Consider the following 20,596-nt stretch of genomic DNA (forward strand, 5'->3'; position numbering starts at 1 on the left):
GATGGTGCCAACTTGGGCCAGTGAAGCAACGTCCTCCACAACTAGACTGAAGAACAAAACGACAGCAACTTGTCTGTTTCCCTTCCCCCAATTCCCCAGCACTGTTCCCATCCCCCCAATTCCCCAATTAAAAAAATGTTTAAAAAAAAAAATGAAAAGGAAGCCAGAAACTGAGAGAAATAACACATATAGTCAACAAATAATTATGACCCAGCGTATTAACAGTTAAGAAATTAAAAGTCTACCTTAAAAAAACAAAACCAAAAACACCACATCCTAAAGCTCTCAATATTCAATGAAAGTCTAAAAATAAAACCGTGATCTGATTCCCATAATATAATATTTACAGTCTATCACTTTTTTTCCCTTGCTCACTGGGTTCCCACCAGACTTTGTTTTTCTTCCTTGGTCACTGCAGGGCCTTTGCAAATGCTTTTCTCTCAACTCCGAGTCTCTTCTAGCTCTCTTCAAGGTACTCTTTATTCTTCAGGTATCAGTTCAAAGCTCAATTCCCAGAGTGGCTATCTCTATTGATTCTTACAAATGAATTAGTGCTTACATCTTATGATAAGACGTCCCTAGTTAAGGAAGGTCCTGATGGGGCAGCCAGTACACCACTGGACTAGATTAGATGGTGGGGGGCTTGTGCTCCATTCTTGATGCTGATGCAATCTCCTACTGACTTTAGCTTTAAGGTCCTCACATGAGGTGTTGGCCTGTAAAATTACACATCCATTCCAATGTAGGGTCTTCTCTCCCACATCACCATGCATTTCTCTGACACCAGCTTGGTATCATATAGTTCAACTAAATTCTGACACTGTCTACCTGGACATAGCATCAGATCCCACAGGTTAGGGGCTCAACCCTGTAAGACTGTCCCTGCACCCCCCACTTCATACACGAGTTGCAAGTCCAGGTTGTCATCTCTGCTCCTAACACCCACCCCATCTTTGGGTTCGATTAATTGGCTAGAGCAGCTTATGGTACTCAGAGGAGCATTTTACTTACTAGATTACCTGTTTATTATAAAAGGAATAGGCAGATGGAAGAGATGGGAGGTCAAGGTGTGGGGAAAGGGCTCAGAGCTTCCATGTTCTCCCCTGTTGTGCCACCCTCTCAAAATCTCCCAAGTGTTTACCAAACCTGAAAGCTTTCTAAATCCTGTCCTTTTGGACTTTTGTGGAGGCTTTATTAGATAGGCATGTTTGATTCAATCTTTGGCCATTGGTGATTGGACTCAAACTTTTGTTTCATTTACATGTGCATTTTATGCATGCACACACATGGACAACACATGAGTTGTAGTCAAAATCTTGGAAAGCAAGTCATCTTGATGTCATCTGAGGTGCATTCTACTTCTAAAGTTCTAAGGTCAATTGCAGGATTACTGAAGAACCTAAAGTAGATAGGCTTTTTAAATGCAACTTGACTTGTTTTAAGTACTCTGAAATAACTAAAGAAAGCCTGTCTAAGCGTGCTCCCTTAGCTTGGTGACTTTAATGAGGGACATCCAAAACAGAAAGCATTGGTTTCAGTAGGATAATGTGTTCAAATCTCTGAAAAAAATTATTTAAGTTGTTTAAACAAGCCTCCAGGAAATTGTATTTTTATTAATTGACTTGCCTTTCCTAGTAAACTTTGGACCAATTCAAAAAAAAATTCTAATAGGCTCTCTGATGGTAAAGTTAATGTAACAAATCAAGGTTTTTGGATTCCCTCCTTACCCGTTCTTTTCTTGCTATTATTACTTTGTAAGTTAAACTGCAAGTTAAGAAAATGGACTGAGTCCTCAGCACAGGACTCAATAGGATTTGCTTTCTTGGCTTGTCACCTGTCTTCCCCTTGTTGCCAGTCCAGGGACCTTGAGGACTACGGAGACCTGTGGTTTTACTGCGAGACACATCGTTTGCACTCACTGATCATCTTTCTGGGAAGCTCTCAATGCAGGCCTTTCCCCTGTAGTAAATCTCCTATTTTAAGGCTTTGGGAATGAATTACAGATGAGTTTAGTTTGAAAAGTTCCTTCTTTTGTTTTTTGTTTCTTGTTTCTTTCCATATATTTACTTAGCTTTTAGCTTTTGGTAGTACATGTTAAGAACTCCCAGTTTTTTGGCTAGGAGGGCACATCTTATTTTCCCCAACCCTTCAAGTACAGGACTGTACTCATCACCTAGACTCACCAGTTAATATTCTGTCACTTTTGCTTGATACCTGGATGTGTGTACATACATGCAAACATGCATACGCTTTTTTGTTTGTGGTGAACTTCTTGAAAGTAAGAGGCAGTCATGATGACACTTTACCCTTTGATACATCAGCATGCATCTTCTATGAACATGCTTCCTATATAAGCATGATATGGTGAACACATCCGTATATCCAGTGTATAGTTCATATTCATATTTCTCCCAACTGCCCACAAAATGTCCTTAGTGGCGCTTTTGTCTTCATAGAACTTTCCCCCCAATCAAGGACTCACATTAAAAAATGCTTTTGTTTTTCTGTCTCCAGTCCTTAATGTAAAACAGTCTCCAAAGCATTTTACTTGATGACTTGGGCATTTTGAGGATTCCAGGCCAGTCTTGTGGAATGTCCCACAATATGGATTTTTCTGATTGTTTTCTTACATAGATTCAGGTTCAGTATTTTTAGTGAAACTACTAGGGTGTTGTGCATTTCCAGTTGTATCTCATTATTGGCAAAGCTAGGTAATCTGGGGTAAGACTTACACTTGGATAACCTGTTCCCCAAAAACTTTTTACCCAGCGGCTTTAGTATCTATTGATGCTATTAATACTTTCGGAGTCATGAAGTGGTAAATTTTAAAGTCTTTTTTCTTTTAAATTAACATTCTGTAAAGAACTTTTCCTGTCTCCCCTCACCCTCTGTGAGTGTGTGTGTGTGAGAGAGAGAGCGAGGGAGAGATGGAGCGAGCTTGAATTTGAGATTATGGCGCTTCGGATACCTTTTTCCAGTAATAGTAGCCACCATTTATTGATTGTGTATTATTTGCCAAGCACTGTGCCAAGGGCTTTTTATGTGCACACAATCTCATATAATTGTCCTGACATCCTTGGAGAGGTAGATTTTATAACTGTTCCCACTTTTTACGTGAAGAGATTGACGCCTGGAAAAGTTAAGGGACTGACTCTTGCTCACCTAGATGGTAAGGATTCCAGCCAGGTGGCTCGGATGCAGCTTCATTATGATGCATCTCTGAATGCTACCCAGGGTCTTATTTCTCAGACTCAGCCCGGCCCCCAGACAGTGTCCTCACTAACGGGTATCTTCACAATCCAAGGACTGGAGGTACCAGCCTGATCCCGGGCCCTCCCCCTGTGCTTGTTGCTCTTTTTCAGCATCTATTACCTCCTCTTTCCTGGCTCCTCTCTCACTTCTCTCCTGGTAGGGCATCTCCTGGTTGGATTGGGCACACATTACATGCTCAACGCACCCAGCTTAGCCAGCTGCTTGGAAGAATGGTTGTGGATTTGGGAGCCATTCTCTAGTTCTTGGACCTTTCACAGCTCCACCTGTTTTCTTGGGGTACCATGGACCCCACTCTTGGAAACTTCTAAAAAATGTGTTATAATCTATTAGTTATTATTCCTTATGATGCTTAAAATGTCTCAAGTTTTGTCAGTGAGGACCCCTTCAGGTTGGCATGTTGTGCTGTTTCTCACTCTCCATTAGTCTGCAATACCTTTCTTGCTCACTTTGCACTTTTTTCTTTTTTTAAAGAAACCAAGCTATATGACGTGTGCCCATTGCTACTGGGTATCATTGCTTCTAAGAATTTTTTTTTTTTTTGAGGATTTTTGTGCTGTTGATAGCATAGAAGTAATGAAGGGTGGTGGAAAGAAAATTTCTGTCCAGTTTCCAGTTGGTCGGAGTTGTCCAGAACTACTAAGGATGTGTGTGGATTGCAGCTCCGCCCTCACCCTGCTCCTGCCTGGTCACTGGCCTGTCAGGCCCTGGTGATAAAGTAGTTGAGGACATTCTATTAAAAAGAATTCCTCTTCTTGAGTACAGAAAGACAGCATTTTAAAAGACATTTCCTGTAAACTTGATTTGCTAGTGGTCCTTTTTCTACCCTTCCTTACAAACATGAAATTGCAAGGAAATAACTCGTTATTACAGAAACCTCAGTAAAAAGCTATTAACAGAATTGCGCCTATGTCTACCACCTCATTGCTGTATATTTTCAGAAATAATTACTGGCTATTTTTCAAAATTAAATTAATTATCTTAATGGAGCACTTACTTGCCTAAGTTTAAAGTTCACTGCATTTTAATGTTTATTCTCTTGAATGGCCCATCAAGAAAACAGAAAAAAGGATTTTTATTTAGTATTGTAGATTAAAATAGAGCTTTTTTTGTTTTGTTTTTTAATGAAATAAGACACCCAGAAGTATTGGGTTGTTGCAAAAGTCATGCCGTATTTTTTCTGTTTTTCGTTACAAAAATGCGTCATGACTTTTCCAACAACCCAATAGTAATGGCCTAGGAATCTGAGTGAGGAGAATTTTTCAAAGCTATGTACCTGTAGATGCTTAATTATGGTTACATAGAGTGTATTTTATTTTAATTTTTAATTGGTACTGTAGTCTGTGTCCTCTTTGATTCTTTGGCTTGATAGATTTTTTTTTTTTCTCTTCAGAAGTCAACATTTTTTAAAGCTGCTGGTTTATAATTATCTAGAGTGATTTATCTTAACAGATCAATGTTGAAGTATGTACTCTTAATACACAATTCTTTTCCTCTGTCTTTAGAAAGTAAGGTTTTATGTATCTTAGTGTGACTATAGACTAAATTAGTAAACCTTTGCAGGTTAGTTGCTCTGTAATTAGCATAGATGGGGCAAAGATCAGAGGACAGCATTAGAGCTACTGGGAGCCATCGGCAAGCTTTCTCTGTATTGTATTGGGTTGTCGGAAAAGTCATGACGTATTTTTTTTCCATGTTTTTTCGTTTAAAAAATACATCATAACTTTTCCAACAACCCAATAGTATGGTGGCAGTAGAAACATAAGGAATTAGGGCCAGCCGAGTGGTTCAGTTGGTTAAGAGCTCGCGCAAGAGTGCGAGCTCTGAGCAACAGCAGTTCGATGCCTGGCCCGAGCTGAGTTGCTGCTGAGCTGCCAACAGGTGGCAGGATGGTTCAGCTAATAAAAATAAAAAAAAAGAAATATAAGGAATTATTTGAGCATTGATAGGATTCGGCGATTATGTTGGATATAGGAGCACAGACAAAAATCAATGGAGACTGATAACTTTACCCAGTGGAAGTTACTCAGAGGATTTGTGTTAAACCTTTTCATTTTCTGGTAATGCTGCACTGCCAAGTAGAGCTGTCTGGCAAGAAGTTAGACCAGGGTACTGGAGCATGGAAGAGGAGCAAAAGGTTAGGGCCTCTTCCTCTTTAGTGAGCAGCCGTAGAAAAAGCCAACCAGGAAATCTAACAGCCTGGATCAGAGAGGTAAAGAGAGGCCATGGTGACTGCAGTGTTCTGAAGCAGCTGGAGGAAAGTTTCAGCAAGGAGGATGTGCTGTCTATGGCTGCAGATATATCAGAGAAAGAGAACTGAAATACTGAAATATTGTTCTCTTAATGGTCATCAGTTTTATGAGAATGGTGGACCTGATTACAGGGGCTTGAGAGAGAGGGGTGGGGAGAGTGTGTGTGTGTGTGGGGGGGGTTGTTGAGAAGTGGAGACAGCAAATTTACTCTGGTTTTTAAACAAGTTTGGCTGCGCGAAGACAAGGATATATATGGGGAACTAGCGGAAGAGGGCAAAAGAAGGTGATTTTAATTAAAGTTAACAAACATTTATCAAGTGCCAATTTTGTGCAAGGCACTGTGTTAGGGGCAGTGGAGGACACAAAAAGTGATTAAAATAGTGTTTTTCCTTCATGAAAAAATGCTACTTCAAGTTTTTTGGCATTGGGTAGGGACACTGATACTAAGCTTGTAGGCAGAAGGATGAAATCAGTGACAAAATAATCAGATGGCAGAGAGATATGGAGAATTGACTGAGCAATGGAAGGGGGGAGCACGTGATGCAGCTTGTGCAGGTCAGGGAGGGAAAGAGGATCCTCCTTCCTTCCTCTAAGGCACAGAGGAAGAGGAGGGTAAGGTAGTGTTAGAGCTATTTTGAGGTAGACTAGAGCTCAAGTAAGGATCCCAAGAAGCGTTTCACATGAATGGCATGTGCAACAGACAGACTAGCAGTGTATTTTCTGTCTTTTGGATGAAGTTCCTGGTCAGGTGGAGAAATGAGGCTGTTAGTGCTTACTTTTTGTCCAGTGAGAGAAAAATAAAAGTGAAATACCTGGATCACCGGGGGTATTGCTTTTGGCTGAGGGTTCTCTTTTTTAAGTGTTTAAAGAAATCGTCATATATATTTTAAATTGCTGAGATATTGTATGAATGCCTCAGTGCCTGCAGTTAACTAGGGTTTGTGTCACACATAGACTCTCGCAAGCTTTAGAGTCCAGGAAAGGTGGTAAGAGAGACAGACGTATATGCAGGCTCTTAATAAATGTTTGCCAATTGAACTCTGACCTGAGACAGAAAGTAGCTACTTGCCTGACCTGCACACGCAAAGTGTTAGGTGATTTAGAGGAGAAAGAGAATTGGAGCAATTTTCTGGCAATTTCAGTTGAACAAGGTCTTGAAATAAATTTGCCATATATTTACCTGAAGGCCTTGTTTTCTTCATAGATGTTATTTTCAGTACATTGAGAAAATATGTTGTGTTCATACTTCTTGGTCACAGCTAAATAACAGTACCTAAAGAATTATGAACATGATTTTGGCCACACAAATGAAAAAATACATTATTTTGAACTAGTGCTCTAGCAAGACTTTGGGGGGGGGCTTTGGTTGGTGGAGTATCTAGATCAGGGATCGGCAAACCTTTGAGACGGAAGAGCCAATCCTTCCCCTCACAACAATTTAAAAATTATTTGAGAGCCATAAAACAAATGAAGTCACCATTATGTGAATAATATCCTTTAAAAGTTTTATAAGTGGAACTATGATAGTCTTATTTTCATTTTCAATTTTACTTCAGAGCCACATGTACGTACCCAAAGAGCCACGTGTGGCTCGTAAGCCGCAGTTTGCTGACCCCTGATCTAGATCGTTGCACTGATTTTCCATTTTATGTATGTAAACGTGCCTTAAAAGTGTTAGTACTGTTCTTTATTGACAATATTTTAAGTGCATGTAGCCAGAAAATAGGTGCAGGTCAGTTGGAGAGAAGAGCTAATAATTAGTGCCATACTTCGACTTTTATAGTCAGGCACAGGAAGACATGTAGAGGAGAAGAGGAAGGAGATAAAGTAATTTGGGGAGGAGGAAAAAAATACTCACTTTTTTCTTTGATGTACTTTCTTTAAAAGCATTTCAAGATCCTTCTTACCAGTGAAGGGGAGCAGAATTTGTCACCCCATACATTTTTTAAAATCTATTTTGTGAAACCCTGTTTAGAAAATCATAGAAGAGACTATGTGGCCCTGGAAAGTGATTTGTTTAAAGGCATTAATTGAAATGTAATGACTACAAAAGTTAGAGAATTTCTCATCGCTTGTTCTCAAAGAATGTTGTTAAGCAGGGTCTCGAGTTGAAGGGATTTCTGTTGAGGGACATATTAACTTAAACCCTCCCACTAGAGGAGGCAGCAAGGCCTGCTCACAGCCAAGCTTTATGCAGCCTGCATCTCATCCGGCCTCTGCTGAGGTCAAGCACTGCCATTCCAGCCTCTGGAGGACTTTCTCCATGTGTTGCCAGTGTGCTGGTAAAAATGACTTTAAACTCTTGTCAGCACAGTTACTGGTGCATGCATCACAGTCCCACTCAGATAAACCTGTCACAACACAGAGGCGGCCGCTGGAGAAGAGTACAAGGGCAGGCCTCTAGCTTTTCATTCGAGCATCACTAAACGTGCACAGAGTGCCCAATTATTTCAGCATTATTGAGCAAGCCTACAGGAGGACCCAAGCCTTGCTACATTAGATTTTCTTTAGTAATTTGCTCAAGTACCGCTGAGGACACTTAAAGGGCTTAAAACGGTGGCTGCAACCAGTTTCCTTTTCTGGGTTGTTAATTCAGGTTTTCTCTTTCAAATTAACTCTCGCTGCATGCTGTGCAGCGGTTCGGGGAGAACTGTTTAACACTAATTTTCTCAATTTTCAGCTTTTTTTGTTCAACATAACTGCTTTAACAGTTAGTCACGTATATGTTTTGATTAGAAATGTATGATAGCGAGGCCTTGTGTTTTGGAGAACAAAATAACAGACGCTTTATTAAAGAAATGTGAATCTCAGCTATTAAAAGTTATTTAATTTCGCTATTTAAAAATTAAGTATTTATAGTGCATTGCAACCCCCCCCCCAAGTCTAAGTTAAAAAGAGCATTTTTCCATTATACATCTCCCTCCTCCCACTTTATATATCTTTCCTTCATGGGTGCTGGGTTTTCCATGATATTTTTGCACCTTTTTTCTCTCTTTTTGTCTTTTTGGGGGGTAGATATAGGGAACAAGTTCAATATCTTCGTCTCATTTCTCACAGCAGCAACAACTCCAGGCCCAGCATTTATCACATGGACATGGTCTGCCGGTGCCTCTGACCCCACACCCTTCGGGGCTCCAGCCCCCTGCCATTCCACCCATTGGTAGCAGTGCCGGCCTGCTGGCCCTTTCCAGTGCCCTGGGAGGCCAGTCCCATCTTCCAATTAAAGACGAGAAGAAGCACCATGACAATGATCACCAAAGAGGTGAGTGATTCTTGCGGGATGTCATTCTGATACTACCTACCTGCTGCTGAGAGTGGGTTCTGGATGCCATTTTGTTTATTCTGTCTCGATTTGATTTTATCATTGACTAAACAACGGATTTCCACCAGAAGGTAAATTAATTATCGGAAGCCATCTTTTGCCAAATGATACCCTCCCTAGTGGTTGGCAAGAGTTAACGCACTCCCAATGGCAAGGGATTCTGTTTCCTGGTTATTGCCTTTGATCCCTTGCTACCTCCTATGTTCCCCAGAATCAGTAATGAAATCCCATGAAGCTCTGTGTTTCAAATAACGAATGGCATTAATAGCTAATTTTGACCGAATTTACTTTGGGGAAAGACTTACTGATTTAAAACTCACTTTATAGTTTGACAGAATCAATTATTACTATAAGTCAGATCAGCCTGTATATTGCAGTAAGTCTCACAGGTTAGAAAACAATTTCAGTAGTCTTAGTAACTGAGAAAAGTACAGCCCAATTTAGTGAAATCTGTTGGTTTAACTACCTCTCTCACCCAGTCTGTTTAGAAGCATGAAATTAACTCATTTCTTCTGATTAGAACACAATTGTTTATGCAACATAATTGATTTAAAGGCCAGTTGTGCTCCTTCTAGATTGGTTTCCTCCCTTCTCTAAAGTAGGTGATGGTGCAGAGAGGCCTTTTGATGAGACTATATGCTTGTATGGTGCTTGCTAATAATTTTTATTAGTTAATGGCAGAAAAGCAAATGAAAAAGTCTCTCCCAGCATTCCTTTGTGGGAATTTACTTAGTACATGGGTGGTTCTTTGGTTTGGAAAGGTGTGGTTCATAATTAAAACCTCATATCTTATTCTTGTTGCAGTGTCATTACCGTGAATTATAATCTTGGGTACGTGATATTTATCACATAAAATAAATTTCCCATCTCTGATGTTGGAAGCACTGTAATATTTGTCATCCAGTTATCTTAATACTATGGTTCAGAGCTAAGGCATAATTATAAACACTTTTATAAGTGGGAAAGTTGATAAGGAACATGAATAATTTGAATATCCATCTTTGGTTTCTGAACTTGTGTCAAAGGTAGATTGGCGCTTTGTGAGTCTGGTCAAGTACTATTAATAATTAACCTTATAGCAAAGTTGTCATCTGTGCCTTTTGTTATTTAGCAGAGAGCAGGTTTGGTAAATGTACGATTTTATGTGAACTAACAAGTACTTTTCTTTTTTCCTTCTCCCACCACTTGATCTGCGTGTGTTGTTGCTGTTTTGCCTATAGACAGAGACTCCATCAAGGTAGGACTCAAATTCACAGATGAAGGAATCTCTTAAAGGCACCTAGGATCATCTGAATATATCTAGTAATGGATTCTTCAAGATTTAGAGAATGATTTGGTGGGCTTTACCAAATAGTGGTTAACTGCATTTTTGGATTCCTTTCAGTTGTGTGATTTTTGCAAATATCAGTCCCATTTTTCTATCAGAATCAGATTTGTAGACCACGATTGAATTAGAACATCTGGCTTGCATTGCTCATTTTATTATGTCTTGCCATGTGAAAAAGAGTAACTGTTTTTCTTCAGTTAGGCTTTGGATAAAAGATAAGTAATAACGAAAGGAAATAAGTTGGTTTATAAAGAAATACACATTAGTCTTGTATTTTGGCAAACAGTTTCATCCTACAAAACTCTATCAAAACATGTGTTTAAGAGCATTTTCTTGACCAGAAAGATTTTTTTTTTTAATTTGATAGTATCTTGGTTTCCAGGATAGCAAATTACTCTCCTTGGGTTTGGTATCTGTCTTATCTGCCACCTCCTCTCTTTATAGACAAGGTGTCAGGAAAGAGGAAAAGTATTTAGGCCCTAATGATTTGGATATGCTTGTGTAACACCCAAGTGGGATGTGCTCATGATCCCTGAATTTATACAGCAAGCAAACAAGAAAGACAGGCTCCCACGGCAGGAAATAAATAACATAGGAAAATTGCTTGATCACTTTGGAGCCAGTCACAATGTAAATATGCTGCTGTACTGTGCATAATTATATTATGTATGCCATTGTATTTTGTATAGATGAGAAGGAAAGGACAGTTCTCATGCATTGGCCAAAGCACAGATGCTGTCAGTGCCTTTCCTTGTATTTTACAGTTGAATGTTTGGGAGCATAGGCAGTGCTATCTGTTGCAGTTTTTAATGAAGTTGTGTATATGAAGACTACTATCTTCCCCTGGTACCACATGTGCTGTTACTTTGAATGCCTCTTTATTCCTTGTCCTTTTATAATGAAAGGGAAGTAGGGTTGTCCCCAAAGCCCCTAAACAATGGTAAATAAAAATTAAATGTATCTGTTTTACCCTTCAAGAATTGTTGTAATTTGATAGGGCGTCTGCACACCTATAGAAATGTCAGCATTTATAATTGCAACTTCACACATTGAGTTATTTAATTATACATTTATAGTTGTGTATTTTGTTGTATAATATGCATATCAATACCTAGATTAAAAAGCATTTTTAGAGTGTAGTAAGTGTTCCACCCATGTGTACTTTGGAAGTAGTAAGTAAATGCACTGACCACAATTAGCTGATAGCAGCCTTTGGAAAGCCTGTCTAGTTATTCTGAGGCCATAATGTAAACCTTCCCTGCCTCCTTATGATAAATACATACCTTTAGGCGGGCCAGTGAACTAAACAAAAGCCACTTCTGCCTCACTCTCAGAAGACTGTGAAAATATTTATACTCCAGTGCACACTTTTGTGTCAATGACATTTTATATTCCCTCACGCCCCAGAGTAGGGTGTATTTTGAAATCATCTATAATCATTCAGCATGAGTCTGAAAGTGTCTACATAGCTAGAAGGCAGGGAAAACAAAAAGGAAATAGAGGTGGATGATTTTGCCTTGATTTATTATGGAATGGTAGCCATAAGTAGATTTTGGAGGAGGGGGTACAGTTCTCAAATTGGAAGTTGTGTTGTGTCAGGTTTGGGGCTGTCCTATAGCTTTGAAAGATGAAATAGTTTGCTAATTTTCGTAAATGTTCTGTGATGCTCAGAGAAGCAGTTAGTTGCTTGTTCCATGCATCTTCTTCATCCTCCTGTAAGTGGTTCCCAGTTACGAGGGTTTTTTTTATGATTGTCTGCTGTGTGACTCGAGATGGTTTTTATCAGCCAGAGCATGCCAGTTGCCTGCAGCTGGAGCCAGGCTTGTATGAAATAATTTATTCATGCAGGATAATGCTCCTTAACATTTAACAGGTAATGAACGTGACATAAATTTCCTTCTTGCTTTTAATTTTTCCCTTTTCTCTTCTAATGTGCAAACAGGCAGCTCTGGTACTCTAAATAATAAGTAATTTTTGGCCATCTGTCAAAAGGAAATTTCAATACAAATTTAAATTAATGGTGCCTGAAATTTTTTATAGCTCCTCTAAAAGCCTCTAATGTGCAGAAAATTCTGAATCTGCTGGTAGTAATTAGTGTTGCATGTAATGAGGATGTGGGCAATGTTATACAGCCCCAGTGTAACATTTTGATATGGTAGCAAAATTTTGATTTATACAAGGTTGTGCATGGGTTTAATTGTCAGAGAGACTTTAAAATGTTTTCTTGACGTTACAGATTATTAAACAGGGCAGATTTCAGAATAGCTCATAAAATACAAATTTAAACTTAATGTAAAGATTCAGGTAATTAAGGTGTTTTACCTTCAGGTGTCAAGTAAAATGAAGGAAACTCTCTTGTTAAAAGTGTTGAGCCTTTTCCTCCTTTTTCTCTCTCTCCTTGGAAGTTCTGCAGCCACTAAACCACATGCTATTGGTTTTATTGATCTTGTTTTCTATAGTTCCAGTGGTCAAGTTCATTCCTAAGCCTGTTATTTGCAGACTTGTTTCTGAAGTTTTTCAACAAGGGTGGAGAATGTAAATATGGACCTAAAGGAGAAAGCACTGTAGGGGCCCAAGAATCAATTTATTTGGTGATGAGAAACAAGAATGGTGTGTGTTCTAGGGCTGTTGACACCCGCTGGTAACTTGGCTGTCAGCGACTCCGTGTGCCCAAAGTAAGCCCCAGAGTTGGGGGCCGAAAATGGCAAGAAACAGACTAGGACCCACTCTCACGCTTAGTGGTAAGGTGGAAAGCCCAAATTTAGCTCTCCAAAGGGCCCCCAAAATAGCTTCCTACTTTTTTTTCCTGGGTGGGGGCTCTCACAGTCTTCTGGAGTGTTTAGAATTGTTTCTCCCATCCCTTGAAAAGCTGTATGTGAAACCAAGGAAAGGTTTTTTGGGGTAATGGAACCTTTCCCTGCTATCCCTCTCACTGAGGGCTGAGAGGTAAAAGTGAGTTGGTTCCACAGTGGTGGCAGAGGGCATTCTCACATCCTGCCAGTTGCTAAAGGTACCAGTTCACAAAGAGGAGTATTAGGTTCCTCACAACACTCAGTTCTCATCTGAGTGGCTGGAATGAGGGTAATGATGCAGAGCTGTGAATTGTCTAAAACTTTGTAGGAATTTGAGGCTGAGAAATTAGTCTAATTACCCCCCCCCCAAATGTCTACACAGTTCTAGTAATAACGCCTAACAAAAAGTGGGCACCAAAATCTAGACCAGCTTGAATATAAAGAGCAAAATTCACTATCACCAGCTATATATAGATGAGCTTCATGGCCTCTCCCAAGTTAGTATTGTTGTGCATGGTTTATTATTTCCTAAGTTCTTATTGTGTATCTGCACGGTCCTCTTTTGTCTTTTTATTTTGAATGCAATAACCTCCTCATGTCAGGCCTATGAAGGATTGCCATTTTTTCATTTGTAAAATATAAATGCATTTTTTACCTCTAAGTGGTGGTGTTTTTATTTTTTTATTGGATCGTCTTCCCCGAAGTGCATATGCGTCATCCAACAAATATGATCATTTTTAGTGACTCCAGAAACGCTGTACCATTTTAAAATGCCAAGTGCAATGTTGGGTGTTTCCACATGATCCACCAATATTAAACTTTATAGTTTTTGTAATTTTTGCTAGTACAATAAGTATGGATGGTATACTTTTAAAAATTTACATAGTTATTTTTTTCAAGTTAAATGTGTTTTTGTGAGTATATATGCTAGGCTTTGTTCCCCACCCCCACCCCCATGTGAATTCTTTGTTTTTGTTTAAGGGTTTTCATAATGATTCATTCATTAGGTATATCTAAAGCAATGCCTGTTCATTTTGCCCCAGCTATGTTTTGGTGTTTATTCTACCTTATGTAGATGACTAAAATATCATTCATTGCTTTTGTTCTTGTCTCTTCAGTTATTCTCTGTTGGCAATAAAGTTTTATTAGTGGAGAATTAGACTAAGGCTTTTTTTATGTTCAAAGTGAAGTGTATCATTCAGGCCAAGAAAGCACTTTTGCCCTCGTTAGTTGGGTGTTACAGGTGAGAGTGGGTTTTTAGCCTGAATCAACAGAATGGTTACTTCTGTTTGCCACTTCACTTTGTGCATGCATCAAGATTTAATGGTCAAGGTTCTATGCCATTATCGTATGTGACCTGTGGGACTTGGTCCACCCTGCCTCCACCCCCATTTTTTCTGTCTCAAGGAATATAGGTATCAGTCTGAAAAGAGTCTGCTTTTAATATGTTTAATTCCTCGGCATGTACTATATGGGAGAACAGCAGAGAAGAAACCACTTGAGGAGGAAAAGGGGGGCCAGCAGGGCGGGTATAACCATAAAGCCAGGGCAGATTTTTTTTGTTTTTTTTTTTTTACTAAAATGAATCAGGCCAGGGTAGTTTTAACACTCATCACCCACATTCACCTGTTTGAGATAGCAATGTTTATAATTCTACCCTTTGGGAGAAAGTATGGTGGCAGAAATTTGTATTACTATAGACTTTAGAAGGACATGTTATAAAAAGAGCAAGGCATAAAACAATAGAAGGCTAGATTAAAAAGAGGAATAGATGAAATTGATAAAACACTAAGAATAGGGTATAAAAGAAAGGAAGTGGGGGAGAGGAGAAAGACAGCGCCACCAAACTAAACTGTAGTGAGGCTTGTATTATCTCCTGTTTTCCTCTCAGTTATCAGTAATCGGAGAAAAGAAGCTATCTAGGTAAGGAATGTGACTTGGGCACTCTAACCTAGCAAAAAATAAGGGGGCTCCCTAAAACCCACTCAACCCAACTGATTTGCACCAACCCTCCTACTACCTGTGTAGCTCATAGTTTAGATTTCAGCTATGAAGGCATCTGATGTATGCTTATGCTTATTTCCTCCATCAGTAAAGGTGGAGGTGTTAGGCCCTGCCCAGTGTCATACAGCCAGTGCTGTCCTCAAAGGAAAGTTTCTTGTCTCATTCTTTCTTATTAAAATTTTGAAACATACTCAAATAGAAATGACACAAAGATCTTTATTCAGCATCCAGGTACAAGAGCTATCAAATATTGGGCAACATTTTAATCTATTTCTTTGCTAAGATATTTTAAAGCAAATCCCAGATGGCATTCATTTACCCTTGCATACTTCATTCAGTAAGTAAAATGAAAACATTTCTCTAAATAATAGACATTTTTTGGTAACCATAGTAATTTTAATCACTTAATAAAAATAATTCTTTGATATTTTCTAATATTCTGTCTATAAGCAAACTTGGGTTATTTCAAATAATTGGTTTGCTTGAAATGGGATTCAGAGAAGATCCATTTCATTTTGTTGTCATATTTCTTAGGTCTCCTTTAAGGCTTTTTCTCTCTTAACATTTTTCCTATGCCACTGACTTGTTGATGAACCTGGGCTAGCCTTCCTGTTGAATGGCCCCTATTTCAGATGTCTCTGTGTGCTTCCTTGCAGTGTCACAAATACTTTCAAACCAGGAAAAGTCTTTTTTCTCATGATGGGAGAATGGGTAGAAGTCTAGGTTTGTATGTACATGTTATGTGGTGATGAACAGTTTAATGAATTTACCAATAATTACGGGAGCGAAGTGTCTAAAAATGTAGGCTGATCGTCAATAAATGGAATTCTTTTTGTATCCTTTTACCTTTAAACACAGAACTATGATGTATTTGAAATCCAACCCTACTTTCCAAATATAAGTATTCTTTAAGATAGGTGTTTTAAAATACATTTTTTAGTAGGATTTAAAAAATATATTAAGTACAACTATTTCCCTTTGGGTGGTGTCCCTGATGACTTATTCCCCAACAGTCAAGTTCTCTCCTACTAAATTGTTAACTCCTTGAGGGCAAGAACCTTAATCTTCTTTATGGAACTGCATAGAAGGACAAATCAAGGATTAGTTTGAGAAGGGAATTCTAATACAATTAGGAAAATCCTGACTATGCTAGAATACTGCTTCTCCTTTTAGGTAAGCTGTGTCGGTGGGTAAGTCACATAACTCCTGAATCTCAAAGCTACTATTCTGGGCATTTTTTTCAAGCATTTGGATCATTGATGTTTTCTTCTGTTACTCAATCCCATCCAAGAAATGAATTTTACAATAAAAATCGTACAACAGAGAGTATGTTTGAGCAAAAGTTAGCCATAGCCTTGCCAAATAAACAGTGGTGATTATATTTCATTTTGGGTGTTGGGTTGTAGGGGAATAGTTTGGTTTTTTTAAAGCATTCCTTTCAAGCATTTAATGTTTAACTCCTTCAGTTTTCCAAAATAAGATGGTAATGTGCTGTTAAATGTTTGGATATTACTATTACTAAGTCTTTGTAGAGGTATTTGTTTCTACCATGTATTTTACTAGAATTACCTTATCAAAGAACAATCAAGAACTTTTATTCTATGGATTTATGATGCACTAATTTGTTCAGTATTAATTGATACTTGCCTCTAGGCATGTAAGCTGTGTGAAATGTAACAGGTGCCCTAATTCCAGAAAATATGTTTTAATTGTTTGTTTATCGAACAGATGAGTAAATACCTTTAGAGCATAGCTGGCCCTCAGGTGGTGAGCATGAATGGATTAAAGATGTGACTGGAGGAGACGTGCTTATTTGTGTGCCCTCCTGCACGGATCGCCAAGGCAGAACAAATATTAATTAACAGGGCGGGCTGGTTGTGGGGTCTGCCTTGCCCAGCTGATTTTTGGCAAGGGTGGTTCAATTCTTTTCTGCCGTAAACTAACCCTCTTAGCCACGACAAACATTTTTATCCTGATTTTAATGTCTTTAACTTTAATTGAATGCATTTTGTTTCTTGCAAAAATACTATACACCATAAAGTTTCTATGTAACTGGCACTTGAATTTCAAAAGCATTTATTTCTCAAAATGTAGATAAATTCTTCCAAAAGAATCAGTCTAAAGAATTGTTCACCATCTGTTTTGTATTCTGATAAATAATTTCCCATAACCCTCTCTGGAAAAATCATGTAATCGCCCAGGGGAAAGGAAGCTTAATACTCTCACTTCTTGCGTTCTTTAGTCAACCTGGTATATTTTGTGTGATGTAATTCATATATCTTCTGGGTTAAATGTTGGGGCCACCACTGACAAGGGTTGTATTTTTGGACATGAAGAGATGTCATTATTATTACTAATTATTACTGTGGCAGCTGTCTTGGACAGGATCAAACAGAATTCTGGCTTCATGAAAGAAGACTAGAAGGGAAGTTTGCTGAGGGCTGAATATTACTTTCTGAGTAATTATTTTAAATAAACTTGCTGTTAGATGGAAGTGTATTTCAAGATTAAATAATGCTGCTTAGATCTGTCAAATCAAAACTTTTAAGTCTTAGAAATGAATATTTAGTTGTTTTACTTTGAAACTAAGTATTGAACACAGTATTATTTAACTTGGTCAGGTTCATTATTCAAAACCAATCCATTTATTTCTGTATGTAATAAATTATACACCTTTAAAAAGCATTTAAGCTTCTACTACTAGTATTACAGCTTTAATTCTTGTTTGTGTGTGGTAGTTGTAATTGATGGCTAAGCCCCGTCTCCCCTCCCCTAGGTGGTTCAGGGATGCCTCCGGGTTTGCTTCACAAGAAACGGAAAACAACATACATATGCATGTAATCCATTCGTGTGCAATCTGCCTTTCTTCCATCACAGTTTAATATCCCATCCCCTCTTCAACCACTAAACGTTCACAAAGCGCTTACACTTATTTTCCTGTCCTTCACTACCCTCCCCTTGACTGAATTGCAGGCAGTAAGGTGCGAGTTAAAATGTCTTAAGTATTCTTGTTGTACGTGAACTTTCTAAGATACGGCGATAGGGTGAGTGTGAGGAATTCTCTTCCATGGAAATGGACTCATTATTTAATTGAATCACTCCCTAAGGATTCTTGAACCATTTTTCTGAAATGAGTACTTTTCTAGTTGCTGAATGTTCATATGCAAGGGAAGGAGGTGGGGAGGTAAACAGGTTAGTGACGCCATCCGATGAGAGAAGCCAAGCTGGTAGGGCCATATAGTAACCCCTCATTTTTATTCTTCCTTATGGTCATTTTAATTATTCTAGAAATTTTTTATTATTCCATTCATTTATCTTCTTTTACAATTCTGTTTTCTTGAGCGGCATTTGGCCTTTTGAAAAACAAAATAAAATTGGAAATGCTAATGTTTTGAGCCAACTAAAGGAGGAAAATAAAAATGTCACCATGGTAACAAAGCTGCTTTCTAGATGGTTTCCTAAGATATGCCTGAACTAGAAGCAGATGTCTGATTAGAGAATCTTGCCTCCTTCAATGTAAACAAATAACTTCTGGGCAGGTGTTGGAAATAATATGGAAATCCTATTAAGGGGCCCAGGGTTCCTGTCAGTCAGGAAGCCCTTGCCACAAAAGGGCTGGTTGTCACATAAAGGAGCAGAGTAAATTCTCATTAGGCTTGAGCTTTTCCCAGGAAATGATTGTCTCGGTGTGTTCTTTCTCCTGTGAATCTGAATGTAAGCTGCTGCTTCTACTGATCTATTCACTGGCTTTATTTTTCTCCTCTTCATTGCACACCCTCCCTCATCCCCGACAGCCAGTATTGGTATTCTCCCCCTCGGCTACCCCTTCCCTTTAGATTAACACTTGATCTGTGTTACTGCTCTGAGAGTTGTGACATTTGTGATTTTAACCTCCCGCCCTGGGGTGGGGGAGGAGGGGAAGTCAGTCTTCATCCCAGTGCAGGGTGGACCAAAGAACCAAGCTGATGAGGGAGTGCTGAGAGCTGTTTGGAACGCGCACGGCGAGCAGCAGCAGCAGCAGCCGCAGCCGCAGCCGCAGTCCTGAATACCTTTTTTGTACATTTACCTGGAGTTACATTTTTACAAATTAAGCATGCAGAGACAGCTTTTTATGAACTTTTAGACCCTGCAGAGTTGTCTGGTAAGCCTCTAAAACTGCGCTGTCCAATACGGTGGCCACTAGCCACATGAGCCTATTTAAATTTAAATTAGTTAAGATGAAATAAAACTTAAATACCCAGTTTCTCTGTTGCATTAGCCACATTTGAAGTGATTAGTAGGCCACATGAGGCTGTTAGCGGCCATGCCAGTGCAGACACAGAGCATTCCCGCCATGGCAGTGAGTTCGGTTGGACAGGGACAGACTCGGCCTGAGGAGGAGCATGCTGGCTCTACTGTTCCAGCTGGTGAAAGCCGACTCCCAGTCGTCTAAAGCAGGGCTCCTCCTGATGCGTGGGACAGAAGGGGCTTGTGTGTATTTGGGGTTTGCAGCTTCTATACTGCTGGGGCCTGGCGGATCCAGTCGGCTGCACTAATATAGTGATCTTTAAATGGTTGTAGCTTTTTTCCCCTTGTGGAACTGGTTGAGCAGTTTAACATGGATCTTCCCAAAATGGACCTCCAGGAGATGCATTTTAATGTTTCTAAATAGAAAGTTGAGGCAGTTTGGAGGTGGTGGTGGTGGTGGTAGTGGGTGGTGGTAGTGGGGCTTGAAGGCTATGCATAATGATGTTCTTTATAATACTCAGAAGGTTAAATGCGGAGAAACACAAAACAAGGCTTCAGAAAAGCCACACTATTATTATGCAGCATTTCTTGGACTATGGTCCCTGAGACACACTTCATAAAGCCAATAAAGCGCGCACTGGTGGTCTCCTGTTGCCCTAGCAACGGACCATGGGGCACAGTGTATGTGAAATGCATGAACATCTGTGAATTAATCTTTTCTAGTTTGTTCTTTTCTTGGCACTGATTGGGCCACTCGGGCTTGTGCCTGTGACACTGTGTGTGGAGGGGTAATCTGGAGCAGGTCCCCAGGGCCTTACCCTAAAGTGGATGGGAGAATGGCAAGTGAAGGGAGATTTATCCTGGTAGTGCATTCAGCAGCGGAGGGATTTGGCCCGATAGCACTCGCAGTGGGACATTATTAGCTTAACTTTTCTGGTGCATGGGGAAATGAATAAAAAATTGTTTTAGTAAATCTGAGCATTATTGGGTTTATTGGCCTGCCCTGCAAAAAATAATCTTTAGAAATAAGTCACTTGTGTTTATACCACAGTTAGCAGGATTTGAGTTATTCCACACCTTTGCCTCAGCCTCAGGCCCAGCCTCCACCCCAGAGATGATAACCAAGGCATATTGGACTAGACTGAATAAGACTCCTGAATTGGGTGCTTAGGCTGGAATCTGTTTTAATAATAAAATCTGGTAATATCCCAGTCTGACTTAGGAGAAATGATAAACTAAGCTGGTGGCATTTTTGCCCATGGGAGAAGAGAGCAAACTATGACTAAATAAGAAAAGCATCCAGGAGTAATACTTTGGTGGTTATATAGTTACCACCCCCTCCCCTCCACGCTCTCCCAACACACACACACACACACACACACACACACACACACACACACAC

The 20,596-nt window shown here is 39.4% G+C and overlaps 1 protein-coding gene across 3 annotated transcripts in view; it reads left to right on the plus strand.

The window, feature by feature from the left end:
- The window catches only part of TLE4 (TLE family member 4, transcriptional corepressor), a 141,552-nt gene that overhangs the window by 62,370 nt on the left and 58,586 nt on the right, over positions 1-20,596 (plus strand). For 2 of the 3 annotated variants that reach the window (XM_019648301.1, XM_019648303.1), the window contains 2 exons: positions 8,580-8,784; positions 10,065-10,081. In XM_019648301.1, coding sequence (XP_019503846.1) covers positions 8,580-8,784; positions 10,065-10,081 — 222 coding nt within the window. The remainder of the gene's footprint in view (positions 1-8,579; positions 8,785-10,064; positions 10,082-20,596) is intronic. The other variant, XM_019648302.1, reaches the window with a different exon arrangement.

This window comes from Hipposideros armiger, unplaced genomic scaffold, assembly GCF_001890085.2.
Source record: "Hipposideros armiger isolate ML-2016 unplaced genomic scaffold, ASM189008v1 scaffold_124, whole genome shotgun sequence".
Taxonomy (NCBI): Eukaryota; Metazoa; Chordata; class Mammalia; order Chiroptera; family Hipposideridae; genus Hipposideros; species Hipposideros armiger.